This window comes from Sphaerodactylus townsendi, linkage group LG02 (assembly GCF_021028975.2).
Source record: "Sphaerodactylus townsendi isolate TG3544 linkage group LG02, MPM_Stown_v2.3, whole genome shotgun sequence".
Taxonomy (NCBI): Eukaryota; Metazoa; Chordata; class Lepidosauria; order Squamata; family Sphaerodactylidae; genus Sphaerodactylus; species Sphaerodactylus townsendi.
Genome location: NC_059426.1, coordinates 104,858,751 through 104,881,101, shown reverse-complemented (window position 1 = coordinate 104,881,101; position 22,351 = coordinate 104,858,751). Strand labels below are relative to the sequence as shown.

At 40.9% G+C, this 22,351-nt stretch overlaps 1 protein-coding gene across 9 annotated transcripts in view; it reads right to left on the bottom strand.

The window, feature by feature from the left end:
- Positions 1 to 22,351, bottom strand: part of PPFIA1 (PTPRF interacting protein alpha 1) — a 69,310-nt gene that overhangs the window by 2,100 nt on the left and 44,859 nt on the right. For 4 of the 9 annotated variants that reach the window (XM_048483661.1, XM_048483663.1, XM_048483662.1 and 1 more), the window contains 9 exons: positions 21,432 to 21,604; positions 20,412 to 20,505; positions 16,323 to 16,404; positions 16,003 to 16,203; positions 7,025 to 7,200; positions 6,847 to 6,944; positions 4,786 to 4,961; positions 3,171 to 3,239; positions 1,419 to 1,584 (listed from right to left, as the gene is read on the bottom strand). In XM_048483661.1, the coding sequence (XP_048339618.1) occupies positions 1,419 to 1,584; positions 3,171 to 3,239; positions 4,786 to 4,961; positions 6,847 to 6,944; positions 7,025 to 7,200; positions 16,003 to 16,203; positions 16,323 to 16,404; positions 20,412 to 20,505; positions 21,432 to 21,604 (1,235 nt within the window). Of the gene's footprint in view, positions 1 to 1,418; positions 1,585 to 3,170; positions 3,240 to 4,785; positions 4,962 to 6,846; positions 6,945 to 7,024; positions 7,201 to 8,009; positions 8,037 to 8,898; positions 8,962 to 16,002; positions 16,204 to 16,322; positions 16,405 to 20,411; positions 20,506 to 21,431; positions 21,605 to 22,351 lie in introns of all 9 variants that reach the window. The other 5 variants (XM_048483656.1, XM_048483659.1, XM_048483657.1 and 2 more) reach the window with 3 other exon arrangements.

Below are 22,351 nucleotides of genomic sequence, written 5' to 3'. Positions count from 1 at the left end.
TGAGGTCCCTTACCACTGTACAACTATAATGCTGAGCTGGTTGCTGCCTATGTCCCATAAGGAACAAAGATCTGAACAAAATCCAGGGCAAAGTAGAGGAGATTTAATAGACAAATTTGACAAAAGACAAATATGGGAACCTGCATGTAGCAGGTAGTTCTAGAAGAAAGACACTTCAGTATGGACCGACTAATGACACATGACTGTAGGTGATTAAGCAGAGAGCTGAAATATAAGTAGTAAGGCCAATAGGTACAAAATAAGTGTTCACCAAGTTGTACAGGAACAAAAGAAGATGATATGTTTGCAGCTGGAAGGACAGAGAAAATTTTAAATGTAGCTTTTTAAAGATGTGACAGCACAGGAGATGAAGGAGTACAGTGAAAAGTTGAAGATATAAAAAGGTTAAGAAATTAGGGGAGTTGAAGCAGTAATTAAGATCTGCATAGCCAAAAAGCAGAGAGGATGTACTAGTTACTGTGCTGAATAACCTCTGTCCAGAAGACTGGATTATGTACGATAGTAATCCTTTCTGAATTGGTACTGTACATAAATACCATGGGCTGGGTCCTGTGACTGCCATCTACCAAATCTTCCTACAGCAGAGAAAGCTCCATTCTGCATAGCCTAAATAAGATGTCCTGGGGGAACTAAAAAGGGCATCCTGGGAAGGCACTCCACACAGCTTCCTTCACAAGATGTCCTCCGGATGCCTTATTTCAGTTCAAGACTTTTTTCCTTAAGGCACCTGAAATACATCACCTGCCTGGTTGTGTGGAATGCAGAACTCAGGAGGTGTCTTATGTTTCCCGCCCTTGGGTGGTAGACCTGTCCTCTGTGGTCTCACTGCTTTTCAATGGGAGTCCTCTGAGCAGCTGATTCTCTTACGTGCCTGTGTATCTTTGAACACACAGATCTTCCCCCCCCCAACATCCCCCCCCCCCGAAAACTATACAATGCCAGAATCAGCAGGACCAGCTGAGTACAACTATGTACTTTTCAGGCTGAAAAGGTGCCCAGGATCAGAGCCTGCAGAGCAAGCGTCCAGGGCAACCTTCAGCAAACGGAGACAGAGAGAATCCCTTCACCAGCACATAAAATGTCCGGTGCAAGTGGAGGGTGAAACTGACCAGAGAGCAAAACAATCTGGTGGGAACACAGGCTCTTTCCCCCCTCTGCCTTTGCTGACTGGAAAGCACACCAGAAGCCACCTCTTTTTAAAGATTTTTTTAAAGATATTTTTTTGTGCTGTGCAGAATGGACCAAAGACTTCCTTCAACAAAGACAGACCAAGATATTATTACAAATCATGCACAGAACAAGTCCTGTTTCACACAAGAAAGCAGATGCTTTAGCTAATTCATTTACAACCACAGGCATACATAGCTACCATGCTTTAACATAAAGTAATATCTTACCATCAATTTGCATTTTCTTTGGCTGCATAGAAGGTGAAGACATGGAGGATGTAACTCTGAAGTTTGCAGGGAGAGTCTCTGCTGATCCAGCAGCTAAACCTCTTACATCCTTTGGTCTAAACTTCTTTCTCCATGAAGGTGCTCGTCTAAAGGTTTTATCATCCTCCTGCCAAATTAAGAAGCATAACACATCAGGATCTACTTTTATTCTCAGCAGTGCATTTTAAGAGATAATAAACAACATCAGTAAAATATTCAAAAGATGTCAAGAGCATCACAGAAAGTTCAGGTTTTTTTTAGGCATTATACATGTTTCATGCTATTGGCCATTCAACAGATGAGGCTCCAATCATTCTGCATAAGAGCTTTTAAATACCTGACCTCATATCCCTCTTCCTCAAAGAAAATCAACTTCTTAGACCCTAAAAGATGAGGCTTACTTTATTCCAATAATGCAAAAGCAGCTTTAAACAGATGTGGTGCCAGTCATTCAGGAAGTCAGTAATGCTTTTGCTGAGCTGTCACGAGATGCAATAAGCACCTTGAGCAGCCATTATAGCACCACGACTATAGCACCACAATATGCTGAACTGCAATGTGGATAGGGTAAAGGGTTATTGCTATTAACGATGCTTTGAAGTGTTGAAGTTGAGTTCAAGGCCCTAATTTTTGTGTGGCAAAGAAACATTCTCCAGCCAGCACCCATTGACATTGTTACTTGAAATGGTAGGGTCGGTCCCATTTAGAATGGGGAATTGGAGGGAAAGAACTGTGCTTTGTGAGAGGGGGAAACTACGGATCTTTTCCACCAGAGTTTCCAGAGATGGGTTTCCGGAGAAATCTGCAGGTGTCAGAGGGCTGTGGCCATTTCTCAGGCTTTGGCCATTGTTTTTCAAATAGTTGCAGGAAGGACATACCTGGCTGGTATGTACACTGAATGAGGGCATCAAGAGGGGCTTGTCCAGATAGATCCTTTTTTCTATAGGCAGCACAATACAAGGCTAGAGATGTCAACCATTTAACCTGAATTGCTAGGGCACCTTTATGAAGGAGTAGAGAACAACCAAAAACAACCCTCTGTCTCACCATTGGTCAGTCTGCTAACATGTAGATGTGGGCTAATTTCAAAGAAGGAAGATATTTTAATAATATGCTGATGTTACTGTAATCCCATTTCTCTCTCATCCCAAACAGGAGACAAAATAAGGCCAGTTTACAACATCTTCCAAGATCTCTGGATGATGCAGAATGCAGAGTCACACTTGAAATGTCAAGAATAAAAGGCCATTTGAAATGTCTTTATTAAAGAGAATCATAACAAGCATATATGAAAAAGGTTAAGTAATGGAAGATTCTCAGAGAAATATTCTATTCACATTCTTGAAAATATTATGATGCTGAATTTCTTTCTTACAAATCAAGCTACAGAAACACTCAACAGACACAAACAGAAATTCCTTTAATATCAGTGGGTCAACAATGGCTGCAAAAGGGAGACTGTTTTTAATCCTACTTGCTTTGATAGCATAATAATGAAGATACAATATGCTCAGTTTCATGGCAAACCCCCGGCTGTATCTTTCTGCACGAAGGGGATGTCTTATATAGTCCTCACTTTTAAAAGATTTTTGTAATCAAAGCCAAAATATGCTTCAGGATGCCCTTAAATTATGATGATGATCTATACAAATAATTCTAATGGTGAAAGAAATGTAACTCCACCTCATGGAAACAAACAAAAATAAAACTCACTTCATCAAACCTTCTGTCTGTGCCCATAACAAGAAGGTTGTTGAATTCCCTTTCCAACACAGCACGAGCCTAAGTGAAAACAAATAAATCAACAAACTGCAAAACATTTGGGATAACATTTGAAAATTATATTTAAAAATTAAAGTTTTAACATGGCCATATATTCAAGCTACATAGCAATACTATAGTCTACTTTTAACTGTTTTGTTTTTTGAACATTTAAACAGAGTTTTAAAAAACAATTTTATGCCACTGTCTTTTACAAAATGAACAGAATTTACATATGTCAGACTTAATTAATGATGTGCAAGTGAAGGCACTTCCACTCTAACAACAGTAAGGTGATTTTCACCAATTCCCACCCCCTATCCCCTTCCACTTCAGACCCCACATCGTAACTCCTATGCTGCTCTAAAAGAGTCTAGCCTGCCTTCACTAATTCCATATTCAGGAAGCCCAGCAGGCTGAAGTAGATGCAAGAAGGTGGGAAAGATCTGCCCTGTCAATAGTAGTCCCTGGTATCCCACTGCCATTTTGGAAGATTTCTGTGGCAAAGATGATACACTTGGATTAAGACTAGACATTGAACATCTTAAAAATTAAGCTTTGTAGAGGTCTAAATTAATTGTACGCTGCCCTGAGCCCTTTCTGGGAATGGGCGGGCTAGAAGTCCAAAAATAAACAAACAAACATGTCAGAACAAGTGATACATTTTAGAAAATTTGAAAAGTTTCACTGAAATTTGGAAGTTCTGGAATATGGAAAGAATCTTTAACTGTTAAAGAATGGATAATTTATAATACCTTAATCATTTCTCCTAAATTAGATACTAACCATAAACCAGATAGCCCTGGGCTAGCCTGATCTTGTCAGATCTCAGAAGTTAAGCAGGGTCGACACTGACAAGTATTTCAGTGAGAGATATCCAAGGAATATCAGGGTTGTGACATGGAGGCAGGCAATGGCAAACTGCCTCTGAGGCCCTTTCCACACGGGCCAAAAACACCAGTGTGGGCCCAGTAAAACCACCGGTTGGGAGGAGAACTTTGCATGGCTGCCACCTCTGAAACAAGGCACTACTGTGCTTTCCACAACTAATAAAGAAACAGTGTTTTTGAAATTTGCTAAATGAGCAAGTTTTTCTAAAAACATTGTTGTGCACCCAGTGTCGAGCAAGCAGCACTGGGTGCAAGTCACCACTTTTAGGCATGTCCTTTTTTCTTTTAAACTTACCTTCTCTCCCCATGCAGCTCCACAGGGACAAGGGGACATGCCTCCTGTCCCCTTGTTCCTGTGGAACTGCACAGGGAAGAGAAAGTAAGTTTAAAAACAAAAAGGTTGTGCAAAGGCGCTTCCGCGAGCTGCAGCAGCTCTGGGGCTGCCCGCACAGAAGTGTGTGAACAACCCTGGGGCTCCACCAGTATCATGTATACTGGTATGCAGCCGCTTCACTAGCCTGTGCGGAAAGGGCCTGAATGTCTCTTGCCTTGAAAACCCTATGGGGTCACCACAGGTCAGCTGTGACATGACAGCACACACACACACACACACAAACTTGATACTACAAGTTTATAGTCTTGTCTACAAAAAGGTCACCCAATTGATTAAACATTACCTGTGTATTCTGAGTGGGTATTTGTAATGCGAGAGCTAATGCATTGTGATCAAAAGTTTCATCTAAGGCCACAAGTGCACCATGGACTCCACTTTCTATAAGATTATTTGCATATTCTTTCAGACCAATTAAAACCACCCAATGAATCATTCTGTCATTACTCCAGACAAGGACATCTAAAGAGAGAAAAATGAATGTTCAGAAGTCACAAAATAACCAATGATTTGTAAAAGCAGAAGAAAAAGTTTCATGTACTTCCATTTATTAAAATCAACTAGGAAGTTCTCTTTTTCCTTATACTACAAAAAGACTATTAAGCACCAGAGCTAGACAAACTATTTCTGTGACCGTAATAATCTTTGTCTCTTTACGCGGTATGGGAGAATTTGGAGAAGGGTGACTAGAACTAGAGGCAGTTCATCTCATGCCTAGGGATTTGCCCAATTTTATAGCTCAGCTCAGAAGTCCCTTTTCATTTTTTGCTTGATTTTTTTACTCTGTGAAATCAAAGCAATGAGTGGATTTTTTTTTGTTAAAATATATGCATTATTAATGTTATTTGTGTGGATAAAAAGAATATCACTGGCATAAAAGAAAAATAGGGCACTCTACCAGCAAAAATGGATGAAAGTATCTCACATGAAAACAAAGCAGACATTATTATTGTACATCTCTGCTCATTTTCTGTGTCCTTTTCCCCACCCTTTATACTAAGACATGAGGATCACTGCCCTCTGTCCAGGCAGGACTTGAGAAATATTTTCCTAGGACATTACCCCCCCCCCCCCTAAATGTTTCATGTTTCCTTTTTTCAGTTTTTGTTCATCAGGATGGAATTTGCATTCTCAGTATTCATCAAGCTGTGGTTTTAAGTTTGTGTATGGGGGAGGGGAGGATTTGTTTAAATATACTAGTATTTTTATTCATAGCCAAGTCTGCAGTAATCATTAACTTGTCAACAACTGGTGCCATTTATGGTTCTCAGAGGAGTACAAGGCTTACTATGAGAGATTTAGGATTGTATCTAATGAACCATGAATGCACTGAATACAAACAACAAATCTCTCCCATATTCCCCTGTCCCCCCCCCCCCCCAAACATGTTCCTAAGGGTCAGGAGATCCTTAGGAACAGAATAAAGTGGCATGGGGGGGGGGGGGCTAGCATAAGATTGCCCCTTATGTGTGCTCTTGCCGTATTTTCAGAATAGCTTCTAGTTTCTTGGATCTTGCCCACAGTGATGAAACATAAAGTCTATGAACTAGCAACTTATATATGCTGCCTTGGATCCTATGAATCATGAATTCATCAGAGCTCACAAAACAGATCCTTGCTGTCTCCCCAACTGCACTAATTCCCTCTCCCAAAAAGAGAAGCTTCTGAGAAATGGTGACCTTCAGAAATAGGAAGCAGAGTAGGAAAACTGCAAAACTGCACAAGCTTCTTAACAGTTCACAGAGCAGCTTAAAGAAGAGAGGATATTATCACCTATTTTCTACCCTGGAGCCCCACCCCCTTGGTGCTGTTTTTGGAGGGGCTCTATGGGGCTAAGGGAGTGAACTCTGTAGTTTGGACCACTGGCACTTCATAAGATGCAAGCCATAGTACTTTACTGGGCATGAACCAACTGAATCAATTTTGTATTATCCCTAGTTGATGTTTTGATAACATTCATCTGACATGTTTACAGTGCTCAGTATAGATTCAATATAGGGCTAACAGAGTTGCAAATAAATATCAAAATGTTTTAGAACCTATTTAGAACCTTTATAAAGGGGCAGGAACATTCACAATTAGCATTTACTGAAAAGTTATGCCTTTCATAGTTCGGTCTTTTTAAGTATTCTCACAAGTACTTAAATACCAAACTTATCAGCTTTTTGCACCAAGTGAAGGATGAGAGGACACCCTGATGTTCAGCAGACAAGGGCTGAAAGGCAACGAATTCTGAATGCAAGTGGAAAGGACTTGTCAGAATACATCAGTTTTTCTTTCAACTGCAGGCTACCATTTCATATGTTGTTAGTAAACAGAGCCCAAAACCAGAGAAGTAAATGACTACCTTTAACCTCATTCTGACTTTCTTCTCTTCTTCTTTCAAGTTCTTTTCGGTCATAATTTAATCTCCGCAGACACATAATGCCACACTGGAAACTATTTCTGTTGAAATATTTTTTGAAAACCATTAGGAAGTACACCTAGAATGCTAACTAATACCAGTCAGATTTAATTGTATTTACCTGTGAAAACTGTCAACCATTTTAAGTTGACCACGAAGATCTTTTTTAGTTAAGTGATCGAGCATTCTTGCATCAACAAGGCATTCCATGAAGTAACTGCGATACTGGGGCAGTCCTAAGCTGGGAAGCCATTCGTTGCCAATCCACTCATGGTTCATATCGCCATAGGCTAAGGTCTATTTAAAGATGAAAAAAATTACAGTGCAATTTAAAATAAGGAGTTTTTTTAAAAATACAGCATGTGGCTTGTTTCACACTAAGTGGGTTTTAACTTTGGGAAGTTAGTATCTTAAAAGCTTAGAGACACTTCACAGAGCAGTTGGAGCCTACGGATGTTTGCTAGATAAAATACATGAACTATGAAGGATGTGGACACATGTTCTCCAAATACTTGGGGACCTTGTGAAGCAGTCATCATTGCCTGCAGTTTCCTGATTTCCATCTACTTCTTTTCTAGCGACGTATCAGCATTTCATAGTTGACAGGGTTCAATAGCAGGCGCCAATGAAACACTTGTATATAGAGCAGCTGCCACATGAAGAAGGAAGTGGCTGCTGAGTGAAATTTCAAATAGTTGATTCTGAACGGATTAGCCAGAAACTGAATACAGCAAAAATAAAAATTAGTAGCCAGGCGTTTTATGTTTGGGTTATGTGCATGAGTAACTGCTGACTTTTAGCTATCCTCAGTGATTCCAATTTGAATCAAACATCACTGGTTAAGTCTCTGCATGATATTGACCATACTCTCGTGGCAATGTACTTTGAGCCCATGACAACAGGTACAGTGCAACTGTTTCAAAATAAAAACAATAATCCAAGGATGTAGGCTATGTTAGAACAGGATTCTTTATTTTGTATTCTAGCATCGAAAGATAGTTTCTCCACATAACTGTGTCATATTCCTAAAGTACGTGCTTTAAGAATAAGTTAGCATAACATCAAACGCTATGCTAGATCACTTTAATAGAAAAAAAGTCTCCAACCTGAGCCCAGCTTCCTTCCTCATCTTCCTGATGTTATGTAATTAGAAAAGCAAAAGAACACATAAATATTAGTATTTATAAAATTAGTAGTGCAAGCAAATTCAAGGTAATGGCCGTAATCTAGTGCATAGAAAAGGTATTTTACCAAATAGAACTCTGCAAACCTATATAAGGTATGCATTAGACCAGGGGTAGGGAACCTGCGGCTCTCCAGATGTTCAGGAACTACAATTCCCATCAGCCCCTACTAGCATGGCCAATTGGCCATGCTGACAGAGGCTGATGGGAATTGTAGTTCCTGAACATCTGGAGAGCCGCAGGTTCCCTACCCCTGCATTAGACAGACCTTTAAATATCAGTTTTGTGAATGCCTGGATTGTGGCACCTTTATTTATCCTTGCATTCCAACACCGTATAGTCTTTTTCTGAGCATTCAATGGCTCCTCCAGGTTACAGCCATATTGCAAAGGCAAAACAATGACATGCTAATAATCTCCAAATGCAAGCATCATGCATTCAAAGTGTTGTACAGATGCATTTATATATATAGAAAATAAACCACTTACAGTTTAGTTTTTCCACACAAGAAGCAGCTGTTAGTTATAAGCCCAAGTGAAAGATTAAAGTATTCTGACACTGCTCAGAATTCAATGCATAGTTTTTGCCCACAGGACACCTATTCCCTCTATTTCTATCTTGGTGGAAAAACATTTTGTAGCATGATTTGTAAGTTTCACAGAGGTTAGTAATTAACGTCAGTCTTAACTACAAAAAGATTTAGGTTATTATTAATACTACTCTTTTCAGAGACTTAAGAGGCACATGATTTCAAGCACTCAAAAAATTGGTAATGCGCTATAAAAACCAAAGCTTCGGTGCTATAACTAACCGTTTGTGGCGTAGATGTAAGATTTTCCATTTCTTCGTGTGTTACCCAGACATTTCCTGTGGTCTAATATGACCCCATAGTGAACCAATCACATCCAATGAAAGGAAAGCAGTAACAAAGAGGAAAGGTTGCAGAATACATAAGCAACAGGTACATATAAGGAGCAGGCATGGGCAAAAGCAATGGCTTCTACATTATTAAATACAGACTGATGTAAGATGCAAACTTACTAGCAAACATACTTCCCATCTAAAACTAACTTAGGCATGGTTCAGATGCAAAGCCAAATCATGCTTTTTATGCTACCAAATATACTTGGAAGGAATCTTGAGCTCATGCACTCTTTCCTCCTTGCATCTCATGACCTACTTAGTGCCTTGCTGGCTTTCAGCAAACTTCAGTTTTCTGAACTATGTATCAGACAAATAAACAAACGGTGGTTTGAAGTTGCCTACCAACCACGATAGAGAAAGTCGCACAAAGAAACCATTTCCCGAAAACCAGCAAAGTAACTAATTAGCCCATGGTGTGAAAAGAATGAAGGAAATACATGAGACTCCTTCCAAAATTCCTTCCAAGCTTGTTCACTTAACACCAAGCCATGGGCACCACTACATTTGAACCATGCTTGAGTGTACAAAATTACAGGTTAAGCAAAACTGAAAACTACTGCTTGCAATATGGCTTACACATATTTATACTGAGCAACTCCAAAATAGTTTCCTTTGAGGTACTTCATCTGCTTTCATGCAGTAAAAACATTCACATCCCATTTTTACATCTACACAAGCTATTCTTCCAATGAGCACACAAAACATAATTTCCTATGTCACTGACTAAAACAAATTAGGGAACTGCCTTTCAAGACTATATTACTTCTCAAACAAAATATAATTCCCAATACCCAAAAGTTACTGCAATAAAGCAAGTTTCCTTCATCCTTTCCAGTTTTTTTTTACTGCTACCTTCCTTTCCAAGTAGTGAACGAACATTGGATTACCCGTGAAGGGTCATTCTCTATTGAATGGAAGGACATCTGGGTTTCTCTGAAGTAACCAATTGGGGAGGCAGGAATCTTCAATTAGATTCCAACTTCCTGTGGTTGCTGGAGATCGCCCCCATTTTCCAGTTTGGATACTCCACTCAGCAGTTATCACCACGAGCTGACCCTGGTACAAAAAGAAACACGCCCTCCATCCTAACAAATAACATCAGAGGATAAAGAGGAAGTATGTAAAAGATAACACACATAAATAACGAAAAGAGACAACGGTCTCCAACATGAATATCAATACCAACAGGGAGCGCATGCACAAACTTACTGCCTTGCCTTAGGAGAGGATAAGCCACCACATGGGAGGGCAGATGTCCTTCCATTCAACAGAGAATGAGCCTTCACGGGTAAGCCAATGTTTGTCCTCTATTGAGTTTCAGGACATCTGAGTGACGTTTCACAGCAGTGTCACCTTTACAGGGTGGGATCAAAGTCATCTCCCAGCACAAGTTGCAGAACACTTCGTTCAAAGATTGCATCTGATGCGCTGAAGATGTTTAACTTGTAATGACATACAAATGTAGAAACAGAAGACCAGGTTGCCACTTGAAAGATCTCTGCAACAGACAGCTGAATTGGCTGACATGTTGCGTACCGAATGAGCAGTGATTCCTGTAGGTTCAGGAAGCTTCTGTATTTTATAGGCCTCTGCTATACACTCCCTCAGACATTTACTTATGGTCTGAGAGGATAATTTTGTACCCCTGTTGAGTTGGCCACTGAAACAAACAGGGCCTCCGTTCTTTGAAATTCGTGAGTCCTGATTAAGAAAGCCTTACGGGCTCTACGTACATCCAATTAATGCCAGTACTCCTCTTTAGGGTGTTTTGGCTCTGGACAGAAAATAGGTAGAAAGATTTCCTGTTGTCTATGGAAACTGGAGTTGACTTTTTGTATGAATGTAGGGTCTGTACACAGAAGTATCTTGTCCTTATGGAAAACACACAAAGACGATTTTGCTGACAGAGCCGCTAGCTCCGATACCCTCCTCGCTGACATGATTGCCATCAAGAAGATGACCTTCATTCGTAGATAATTGAGGGTGCATGACGAAATGGGCTCGAAGGGAGGACTGGCTAGAGACTGAAGTACGGTGTGAAGCTTCCAGGTGGGGAAGTGATGACGGATGGAGCCGTTCTGTACTGTCACCTCTTTCAAGAAGCTGACCGCATATGGATGGGATGATAACATCCAGAGATTGAACTACCGAGGCTATCACTGCCACCTTTCTGTGAAGGGTAGAGGATTTCAGGCCTTTTTTGAGATCGTCTTGCAAAAAACTCCATATTTCAGCAATTTCTGGAGACGTGGGGGACCACTTTTTTCTCCACCATCTGATGAATGTTTTCCAGGTGGTATTATAGATCCTCCTAATCGATGGTCTTCTGGCTGATAGAATGGTTTTAACGACCTCAGGAGTGTAGTTCCGTGAAACTAACAACTGCCGTTCAACTCCCATGCGGTCAATCTCAAACGACCAGGTTCTGGGTGGTTGACTGGTCCCTGTGTAAGAAGATCTTTGTCTTGAGGAAGATGCAAAGGTTTGAGTACTGACAGATGTAAAATGTTTGTGAACCAAGGTTGGCGGGGCCACCACGAAGCTACCAAAATGACCTCCACCTTCTGTTCCCAGATCTTGCGCAGGAATCTGGGTAGTACAGGAAATGGAAGAAAAGCATACAAGAGACTCTGGGGCCAACTGGACGACAGGGCATCCATCCCTTCTGTCAACAGGTGACTGAAACAGGAGAAGAACCTGAGGGTTTGGGCATTCTGATGGGATGCAAACAGGTCCAAGATCGGCCAGCCCATGATCCATGTAATCAGTAGAAACACCTCTCTTTTTAAGGTCCATTCCCCTGGGTGTATTTTCTGGTGGCTGAGCCAATCTGCCTGGGAATTTTGAATCCCCTGGGTGCGTTCGGCCCTGATGGATAGCAGATGTCTCTCCACCCACAGAAGGGTAAGTCTCGCCTCTTTCTGCAGTGCTGGGTATCTGGACCCTCCTTGGTGGTTCAGATAGGCTTTTGCCATCATGTTGTCTGTTCTTATGAGTATGTGGGATCCTTGGAGGGATGTTTTGAAGCCCCGCAGAGCCAGTCGTATCGTTCTCAAATCTAAAGTGGTTGATGGGAAGAGATGTTTCTGATTTGGACCAGGTCCCCTGGACAAGAAGCTCTTCCAGCGTCGCTCCCAGCCTGGCATCAGTGAACACAAGATTGTTGGAGCTGATCCAAAAAACCTTGCCCTGAGACAGGTTGGATGTCTTGGTCCACCAGATTAGGCTGGATGCTACTGGTCGGGGAATCTTCAAGATCAGGTGGGATTTCCTGGCGATTTGCATCTGCAAGGGATGGAGAAAGCCCTGCAGAGCCCTGGCGTAAAAAACATCCCCATTGCACCACATCCGAATAAGCCATAAGGAGATCCATCACACTGACTAGAGCTAGAAGGGAACAATTTGGTCTGGTTAGTAAAGACCTGATCCTGTCTCTCAGAGTGACCTGTTTGTCCAGTGGAACCAAGAGTTTGCAGCACTGTGCATCTGTGACAAAGCCTACATGCTCCAGACATTGGGATGGGTTCAAGGAACTTTTCTTTCTGTTGATCAGAAAGCTGAAGTGTTCCAGAACCCGAATGGTCTCTAAAGAGTCCCTGACTGCTTGTTCTCTGGACTCAGAATAAATAAAAATGTCGCCCAAGTATGGGTCTACTCTGATCCCTTTCTCCCTGAGGAGCACTACAAGGTTGACGAGTACTTTTGTGAATACACGTGGTCCGCACAAAGCCCAAATGGGCTTTGAATTGAAAATGGGCATTGCCTACTCCAAAGCGGAGGAATTTTCTGTGGCCCTTGAAAATTGGTAAATGTAAGTAAGCCTCCGCCAGATCTATAGATGTTAAGTACCTGAGGGTTTCTATCTTGAAATGACGTAGACGGATAAACTGATCTACATATTCCAAGTCTAATATGGCCCACCATTCCCCGTTGTTCTTGGGGACAGTGAACAGGATTGAGGGCCCTAGGCCCTTTTGGTTGGTGGGAACGGACTCTATGGCCCCTATCTTTGCCAGGTGTGATATGGCCCCCATCTTTCTGTCTCTTTTCTTCTGGATTTTGGATAGGGGAGACAAGAGAAATCTGTCTGGAATTCTAGGACATACCCCGAGGAAACTATCTCTAGAGACCATAGGTCTGCTTTGGTTAGGGACCAGTTTGTTGAAAATTCACTGGGATGTTCCTGGAGTCATGCCTTGGTATTTTGGTTGTCCTGGTTGAAGCAGTCGTGCCCCGTGCCCCTGCAGAAATTGAAGGCCCTTCTGGGTTGGAATCTTCTAATATTCCAGGATGATCCTCTGGTCTCCCTTTTGGGACAAAAGGAGCACTGCAGCAGTCGAAAGGAAGCATTAAAAGTGGGACTACCCTCAATTTTCTTGATATATTTTGGCATGGACTTAGTTTTGTCACGAGATTCAAACAAAATATTGTTTAGCTTCTCACCAAATAGCTTGTTACCTGGAAGGCAAACTCAGCTACTGAAGTTGATTCACCTGCCAGGATTTAAGTCATAAGCCACAGCGACAAAAGTCAAATTGTCCAGAGTGGCATCGGCCCCAAAGGCAACAGCTAACTGGATTCTGTTAACTCCCTCGATTAGCCTGAATTCCTCGGGAGGAATGAATTCGACTAATTTCTTGGCCCAAACCAGAGAGACCCGTGCTGCAATGGAAGCTGTGGCTGCAGATCTAACGCACGTGGCCATGGCCTCATACGATCGCTTACATAGTTGAAAAGAATCCCTGGCTATCCTTAACCACTAGTCCGGTTGCTTGCAGTGCTGCTATTGGAGCGTCTATAATTAGAACCTGGAGCATATTGTTAGTATAATCTGGCAAATGATAGAGCTTGTGCAAAAAGGTGGGATAATACCTGTTTGCCCCTGGTTTGTCCCATTCGTTAGCTACCTGGTCCTCAAATAGCTGGGGGAATGGAAAAGCCTTTTTTGTGGGGCGTGGGGAGGGGAAATATTCTGTGCCACCCTTGTGCTGAAACTTGTGCTTATGCTGAATGGGCTCCTCCTCCCCTGTGACCTCATTTAGATGAAGGGCCGCAACAGCCTTAGACAAAAAAAATAGGGATAGTCATCCATTTTAAAGAAATGAGAAGACTGCTCAGGAACCATTATGTCTTCCACAGTCTTCTCCAGAGGAAAATCCTCCTGTGGTTCAGACTCTGAATCCATACGGAGTCTAGGTCTTGGCTTCTTAAAGGCAGCCTTAGTTTTTCAGCCTGAATGTCCCCTTTTTAATTCTTTGGGAGGAGGAGGAGAGGGGGACCGATTAGCTCTCTCATGGTGCCCCTGTTCAGATGAAGAAGCGAGATGGGTCCTGAACAGTACCCTAATCTCCTCGCTGAGCGATTCTCTGTTGGCCCAAATAGACTTCTAAACGATTTGGGCAACCTCCGCCCTGGAGCAAGGAGCGTCCGCTATATCAGCCTCGTTAGTGGAGATGGGGGAACCGGGAAGGTCCGCTGGAGCTGCAGGAAGGGTAGTCTTACTGACCCTTGATGTTCCAGGGCATTTTTTTGTTGTCTGGCGCAGCGCCTGCTCTTCTTGTTGGCTGCCATCTTGGTAGCTCCTGGGCATTTGGCGCCAAAAACTCCCCGAGGAGAGCTCGCCTCTTGGCTGAGATCCTCTGTGGGAGAGGGGGGGCAGGCAGTCCGGTTTAGGAACCTGCCATCTCCTGCCTGCTTTAGGCCCTCGTCCTCCCAGAGATCCTCTTCGGAGGAGTAAAAACACTCCTCTCTTCCGGGCATGCTGCTGTGCCTCATGAGATGGCTTAGGTAAAGGAGGGGGAGGAGGGAACCCTCCACGCCAAAACTGCGGTGCTGTGGAAGCAGGCTGCGGTCTTTAATTAAAAGTAAAACCACTGTTCGTCTCCCTCGGCAGGCAGCAAGAAGTGACACAAGGAGGGAGATAGCCAATCTTTACAAATATAGAAAAGGCAGAACAAACGCAATGTTCAACTGCATTCCCCTGAGGCAGGAACAGAACTGGAAGACAGGGGGCAGTCTTCAGCAACCACTGGAAGTTGAGATCTAATTGAAGGTTCCTGCCTCCCTGATTGGTTACTGCAGAGAAACCCAGATGTCCTGAAACTCAACACAGAACAAATGCATTACCAAGAAACAATTACCATATTCCCTCACTGAAATCAGAAACTGATTAAATCTGGATGGTGATGGTATGATTTTGTAGGCTGGGATTTTCAATGTTATGTTTTAAATATTAGAGTTGTTTTATATTAAATGTCATATGATGGTTTTAATTTTATTTTTAAATAGTCTTTGTGACTTGGAAGACGTGGGTACAATTCTTTTTTTTTCCTGATTACTTGGATGTCTATTTTATGCAAATAAGATGCACATTCCCAAGTGGGGTCACTACTAGGTGTACATAACTAAACTCCAGGAACGCCTAACAAAGGTGGTGGCACTTTAAAGGTGGAAAATGTTATAACTCTTCCTACCCCTACCACAAGAAACAAAATATACCAGTACAATTGCAGTCTACCAATTTTAGGAGAACAACTTTCACCTAAGAGAAAATATATCCTTAAATAGTTTCCTTGCCAGACAAAAAAAAAATTAATGATTAAATCGTGTTCGCTTTAGATAACATTCTCAACATGGTCACAATTCTGGATCCACCATAAGATTCTAACTGATGGCTCCTTGAAGACTGGCACATCTTTCTTTCAATGTTACACAACGTATATGTTCACATTAAAATGTTTTAACTGCTTAAATAAAAAAAATTACACATCGTGTTTATAAACTGTTTTAGACAGCTCACTTTATGTAACTGTCAACTTGCTTTTCCTGATCATTCGAACGTTTTAATTTGATAAGCAAATGTGTTTACATTACTTGTTATGGTACAGTGTTTGGCCTTCCTGATGAAGGCCCGCATATTAAAACAGAGGAGAAACTGTTGAATTATTTAGACTACTATCAAATGTCATTCACATCTTTCAACCTCTCTTACCGTTCTTGATGTAGGAGGAGCAGATGGACTGGTTAGCGACATGATTTCTTGAATGGCAAGTCGCAGCTTTAGCCTATGAAGAGGATTGCTGATTCCAATTTCACGCTGTATTTCAGTATCAGATAAGGCTGACATAATAGCACCACTTTTTACATTTGCACGGCAAGCAGCTACATACCAGGCGGGCATCCCAACCCATAACTGGAATTGAGAAAAATGGGCATTATTAACAAGTTCCCAGATGAGAGCATTATCTACACAGGTTCTTAAGATGGGAAGAAATATTGCATAGAGACAAATATAATCAAAAGATTCCTTACTTCTAACCAGACAACCACAGTGGGGCCATCCCATTGAGCAAAAGGCAGCCCTTGTCTCCTGGCTTCCTCAAGCAGCTCATGCCTAAAAATTGCAGCAAAACGTAATGTTAGTGAGGTATTTACTTCAGCAAATTTGCTTCATTGCTTCTCCACAGCAATTTAGTCTTCTGTCAATAATTTCACAGACACAGCACAATATTCCTAAGAGCTACAGAGGTATGGCAAGCACACTGCATGAGGAGAGCAGAGCTATATGCTTAGTAGTATACAATGAATTCTTCCCTTTGAAAGCAGATTCCATCACATTTCAGAAATTCTCTGTGCAAATTGTTTATTGTGCACAGTTGTGCTACAGTGGTCTTATGCAGTAAACAATGCTTCTACAGCATAAATAGTCTACATGTGTTCCACCACTGAGATATTGGACGGCAGTTTTAAACAAACACCATGAACTAATGGTTTGGTAGGTTTAGCACTGATTTCTTCTTCCATATTTTTTTGCTGTTAAGTCACAGCTGACATAGGCAACACTAGGGGGTTCAAGGCAAGAGGTGTTCAGAGGTGGTTTGCCATTGCTTTCCTCAAAGTAGTAACCCTGGTATTCCTTGGTGGTCTCCCATCCAAATACTGACCAGGTCCAACCCTGCTTAGCTTCTGAGATCTGATGAGATTGGGCTAGCCTGAGTTATTCAGATCAGGGCATTGATTTCTTGTACTTAATAATTATTTCAGCAAGAGATGAAGGAAACTTCAATGCTTAAAACAAACTTAATTTTTTTTAAACTCTCCACCCAACACATGCAGTAATATTGAATCTCACAAGGATAAAAAGCCCCCTGTAACACAAAGCCTCCTCACTTCTGCATTCCTAACAGCACACACTCTTTCACCATGCGTACTTTTTATGAATTTCTCTTTACACTACTCAGATAGACTATACTCAGGTAGGCTTTTATGATTTTACTGAAGAATTCCCATACTACTAAAAACATTTGGACTAGTACATATATTGTTGTATTATGCACCTTGCATTGTTGCATTATGCATCTTCTGCATGACCTTGTTATGTTATTGAGAGCTTATCTTCCTGTATGCAAAGTAAGGGAAGTTTGTAGCCAGTACAGCTGAAATTACTTGTTCCACTCTTCTACAACTCTGAGCTTAAAAGCAGCCTTTTCATAGCAACCTTTTTAATGAGTAGCCCCTATATCTCATCCCTTACAGGGGAATTCAGAGAAGTGTTCTTAAGTGCATTATAATTCACACAAATAGATCTGAGCACTGAGACTAATAAGATTTTCAGGTTATGAGCTTATGAGAGTCAAAATTCCCTCTATCAGGTATCTGATGAAGGAAGCACAGACGCATGGAGTACAACTTGGAATAATATGAAGCATTAACACATGAAGCTGCCATATACCAAGACAGTCTATTGGTCCAACATGGTCGTTTTGGCAAGAGCTCGACAACATCTAAGGTAAAGGTATCTCTTATTATCTACTAACTGATGCTTTTAATTGCAAATGCCATGGACTCAGCCTTGTATCTTCTGCATGCAAAGCAGGTGCTCTCTCTTTTTCTAGTGTCAGTAACAGAAAAGCTGGTTTTGTGGAAATAACACACACATATTTTTATGAAAATGAAATAAAAATAATTTTAATGAAAAACAGTAAAAATTATTTTTTTAAAATATTCCCATTAACATCCAATTTTTAATGAATTTTACCTACTTATTTTAATATAATTTATATAATCTTTCATAGATCAGTGCTATTACTGCATATACTTTAAAGCTGCTCTTTGTAATAAATAATTCATTCATCAAACCTTCTTCTAAGAAGATCAGCAATGCACACATACAGCATGCCCCCCCCCCCCCCCAATCCCACAAAGTAGGTTAGGCTGAGAAACACTGACAGAATGTCTGGCCCTAAAAGGATCACAGAATAAGTTACATGGAACAAGCATCGATTTCAATGTAATCCTTTCCTGGTAGAGTCCAATGATAGCCATTATATCACACTCTTTAGTAAGTGCTATTAATATATATGTTGCAAGGAAAATAACTTCATCAATAGTACTAACGCTTAATAAAAATCTATCTTTACTGAAAAACAGTTGCCCAACACATCACACATCAACAGTCTGCATAAATTAATTAAAATGAACTTACCCTGATTTTGCACTACCACACCAAATGGTAAATTAAAAAGGAATAAAGCAATGAAGGAAATAAAATGTAAAACTAAGATTTTTTTTTAAAAAAACCTAGTGATTACTACAGACAAAAACTGAAAAATGTGCATTACTAAGGGAGATAATTACTGAACTTAATATACTGGCTTGAATCCTAACCCTTTCTTCAGTTTCCACAATGCTTTCCCCTCCATTGTATCCATGGTGCTGTTGCGGAGCATGCTCCCTGGTGCTAGGGGCTTTCTGATCATTGTAAGATGCTAGTCTGCATTAGCAAAAACTCCTTAGTGGAGGAACTTGCTGTGGAAATGGAAGAGTTAGGATACAAGCCACCGAGAAGAGTAAACATGCATGCAATTTTCTACAAAAGTGCAACACAAATGAAATATTTTCCACAAGATGCTCAAAAAATAAAATTCAGAAGAGACGTAAAAGCACATATGTACATCTATTTAACTATCACACTTCAAAATTTACTGAAGTGGTAAGAAATTTCATTAGAATATAATCAGCATTAATTTAAAAATTCTATTCGTATTTGTATAAGTCAAAGTATAAGTAATATACTGAGGAAACATATTATCAGCATCAGGGACACCAAGGACATAAGGAGAGTTTGGATACATTTGAAGCAAGAAGAGAGACTAAAACCTTTCCATGAAAAAAAGTATGCTGTACAGAAAGTAGACACTGCAGTATTCTGATGCTTTTTAGAAAGGCTACTAAGCATTTTAAAACACGATACTTCAGATGCATCCAAATGGAATGAAAAATCAGATTTAACATTATACTGAACCTTCCTTCTCAGGAACTGAACACTTTTGGTTTTACAATGAACCATTTTTCTGTTGCTACAGCTTAATCAGTATTGTAGACTAACTTTCAGGAGGATACAACAAACTGATCTCATTCAAACCAGAAAGTCTTAAATTCCCAAGGCAGGTGTGGGGAGGGAAGGAAAGAGTCTACAAGTCCAAAGAGTTCTAAAGGTTATTTTAATAACAGAACACAGTTTATATCAGGGTTCCACACTGTGGTGCCCATGGATTCCATGGCACCTGCCAGTAGGCACCCACCAAGATATTCAGAAAGTGGGTAGGGCAAGTCTTGTTATTGGCTTCCTTCATTCAAATGGAAGTTTTCCACTAGAGAATAAGGACAACTGGTAAGCAACTGAGCTCTTCTTTGTCAGTGTCTTCAGGATTTCCTTCCTCCACAATTTTCAGATATATTTATTTACTTCATTTATATCTTGCCATTCTCCACAATGGAGATGCAAAGCTGCTTACATTGTTCTCTCTTTCAAGTGATTTTCACAGACATTTTGTGATGTAGGTTACACTGGAAGTGTGTGACTGCCTCAAGGTCACCCAGTGAGTATCAAAGAAGAGGGCTTCCAGTTAATAGTCTGAAACTCAAACTACTACATCTTTCTACTACTACTGGCTTTCATGTGGTGGCTGCTGTTAAACAGTATAAAGCAGCTGGGCCTGGCCAAGTCACACAAGCTGCAAGGTAGAAAGTAGCCTGGTGGCTGCCGCTGGGCCTGGCCAACTGGACTACCTGACATTTCTAAGACATGTTCAAGGGTATAAGACAGGGAATATTGTCTATATTCTCAATGCAAGCAAAGAATTATGATATCATAGAACTAAGAATAGAAGTGCAGTGGAAATGTATAGATATATATTGACACACATAGGTCTATTCTTATGATTTTCTTATTCTGAGAATAAGATTTTCTTATTCTTATTTAGAAAAAGATTTTCTTATTCTGAGATGCTGGGTAACATGAGAATTCAGACTGTAAAACCAGAGCTGAAAAACAATACACCGCAGCCCTTATCACTGCTTAGAGATAAGAACTGACGACTAAATAGTGTTAAAACTTACTTTTTTTGTAGTTTTCTATTTTTTTCTGCTTGTCCTCCCAGCTTGCCAAGTCCCAGGCCATCCTGAGTTGAATTGTCTGCTTCCATTACATTAACTGCAAAAAAAAAAAAAAAAAACATGTTAGAATATTAGTATGCAGTAGAGCAAAGTTAACCAATATTAATATTTTTAAATCTAAAATTTATATTTTTATCTCAAATATATGCTGCTGATGACACATAGGTTTTATTTTAAATAAAAGAGTGCATGAGCCAGATGTCAATTACCAAGGCGTACTAAACAGAAACTTCCAACACAGGAGAGCTCCACTGTTACCACTGGTGCAGGAAGCTCCAGTTTAAAATTGATGTCTCTTATTACAATCAAATATATGCAAGGCTCCCTAATTATGTGTTGACTTGGAAATTTCCTGCAGTAAAATACCAAGATTTTGGACAATTTATATGAATATGTAGTTCAAAACGCTCTCAAGTTAACAATTCCCTTCACAAGGTAGCGGGGATGGCAAAAAGGTTTGCAAGAGAAATATCAAAATGAAGAAGGAGCTTACACGGCAATACAAATAAGTCTTTATATCAGAGTGAGAAAAGTATCTTCCTTAGGATACAAAATCAGCTTTGTTACAGAAATGTTAAAAGGTGAACATTCACTGAGCCTTATATGATGCATACTATGTAAACATGCACTTCTACTACTTTTTACCACTGAGCATAAATACTAATTCTTTACCAGAGAGTTCGGATACAAAAGGATCTGCAGCCTAACTTTCTTCTGTCATCACACAAATTTGCCCTTCCCACTAAGTCAAGTCATTCAGTACATTATTAGTAGTTTGCTGTCCCTCACTTTGGTAAGAAATGTTCCTAATGATTATTCTTGTTATACCTCTGCTCCTTGGGTTATCAAGACAGTACAAATCTGGTGAAACCACAAACTACCAGGTGTAATATAGGAGTTAATGATCTTTCTTTAGACAAGCATTACCTATACAGTTTCCACTTTGGCTGACAAGTTACCAACCTTGACTCAAGCTCTCTTTGCTGATTTGTCCAGGGCGGCCTTTTTCTTTTTTACCAAACAGACGCCCAATTGAGGACTTGATTCCCTTCTTTTTGGGTGCTTTGTGAAGGGAATCTTGGCTACTATTGCTGCTGCTGGGATTGCTTACTTGTCCATCTTGGGAACCTGTAGAACTACAGAAAAGATGCCTTTAAGTCATTGGCCTACAACTTCTTAAAATTAAAGAGTCAAACAACATTAGCATTCAGAACAAAAGGTCAATAAAGAATCAGCATGAGAAAGTCTATTTGCATATTTGAATCTGTACAACAAAAACATTACAGATTACTAACAATCCATAACATTTCTGCAGCTGAAACACTAGTTCCTACTAAGTTCTTTATTAGGAACTAGCAGTAAAGCCTATTAAATTGGAAATACAAGGGGAGCTAGACAAGTTGGTGGGCTAAGTACACCTATTGAGAGGGACAACGCCTCCTGCTTTTCTTCCCCCTCCCACGGCCCCCCAATGCAATGTATACCTCTGGGCTCCAATCCACCCGGGTCCTATGCACTCCTATCCAATAGCACCACAGAACCCACTTCCAGCCAATCCATTTGAGACACTTGGCTGGAAGTGAGTCCTGTGCAGCAATTGGCCTCTGTCCTGCAATGGCCCCTGCATGGGACTGTTAGCCCCCAGCGCCCCTCCACCCACAGCCAGCCTGCCTGGAGAACCAGCACGTCAAGTCGACTTTGCTGTGGCAAAGAACAGCGGGTCAGTGGCCTCTCAGGGCCTTGCCTCCTGTTTCAACAAGGCAGACTTGCTGTGAGCTGCCTCCAAGCTGCCGTTCCTCCTTTTCACCACCAGTCTACTGCTTCCACCCAAGGCCTCTATTTGGCCCAACTCCTTCTGATGCTGCCCATTGCCATGGCAAGGT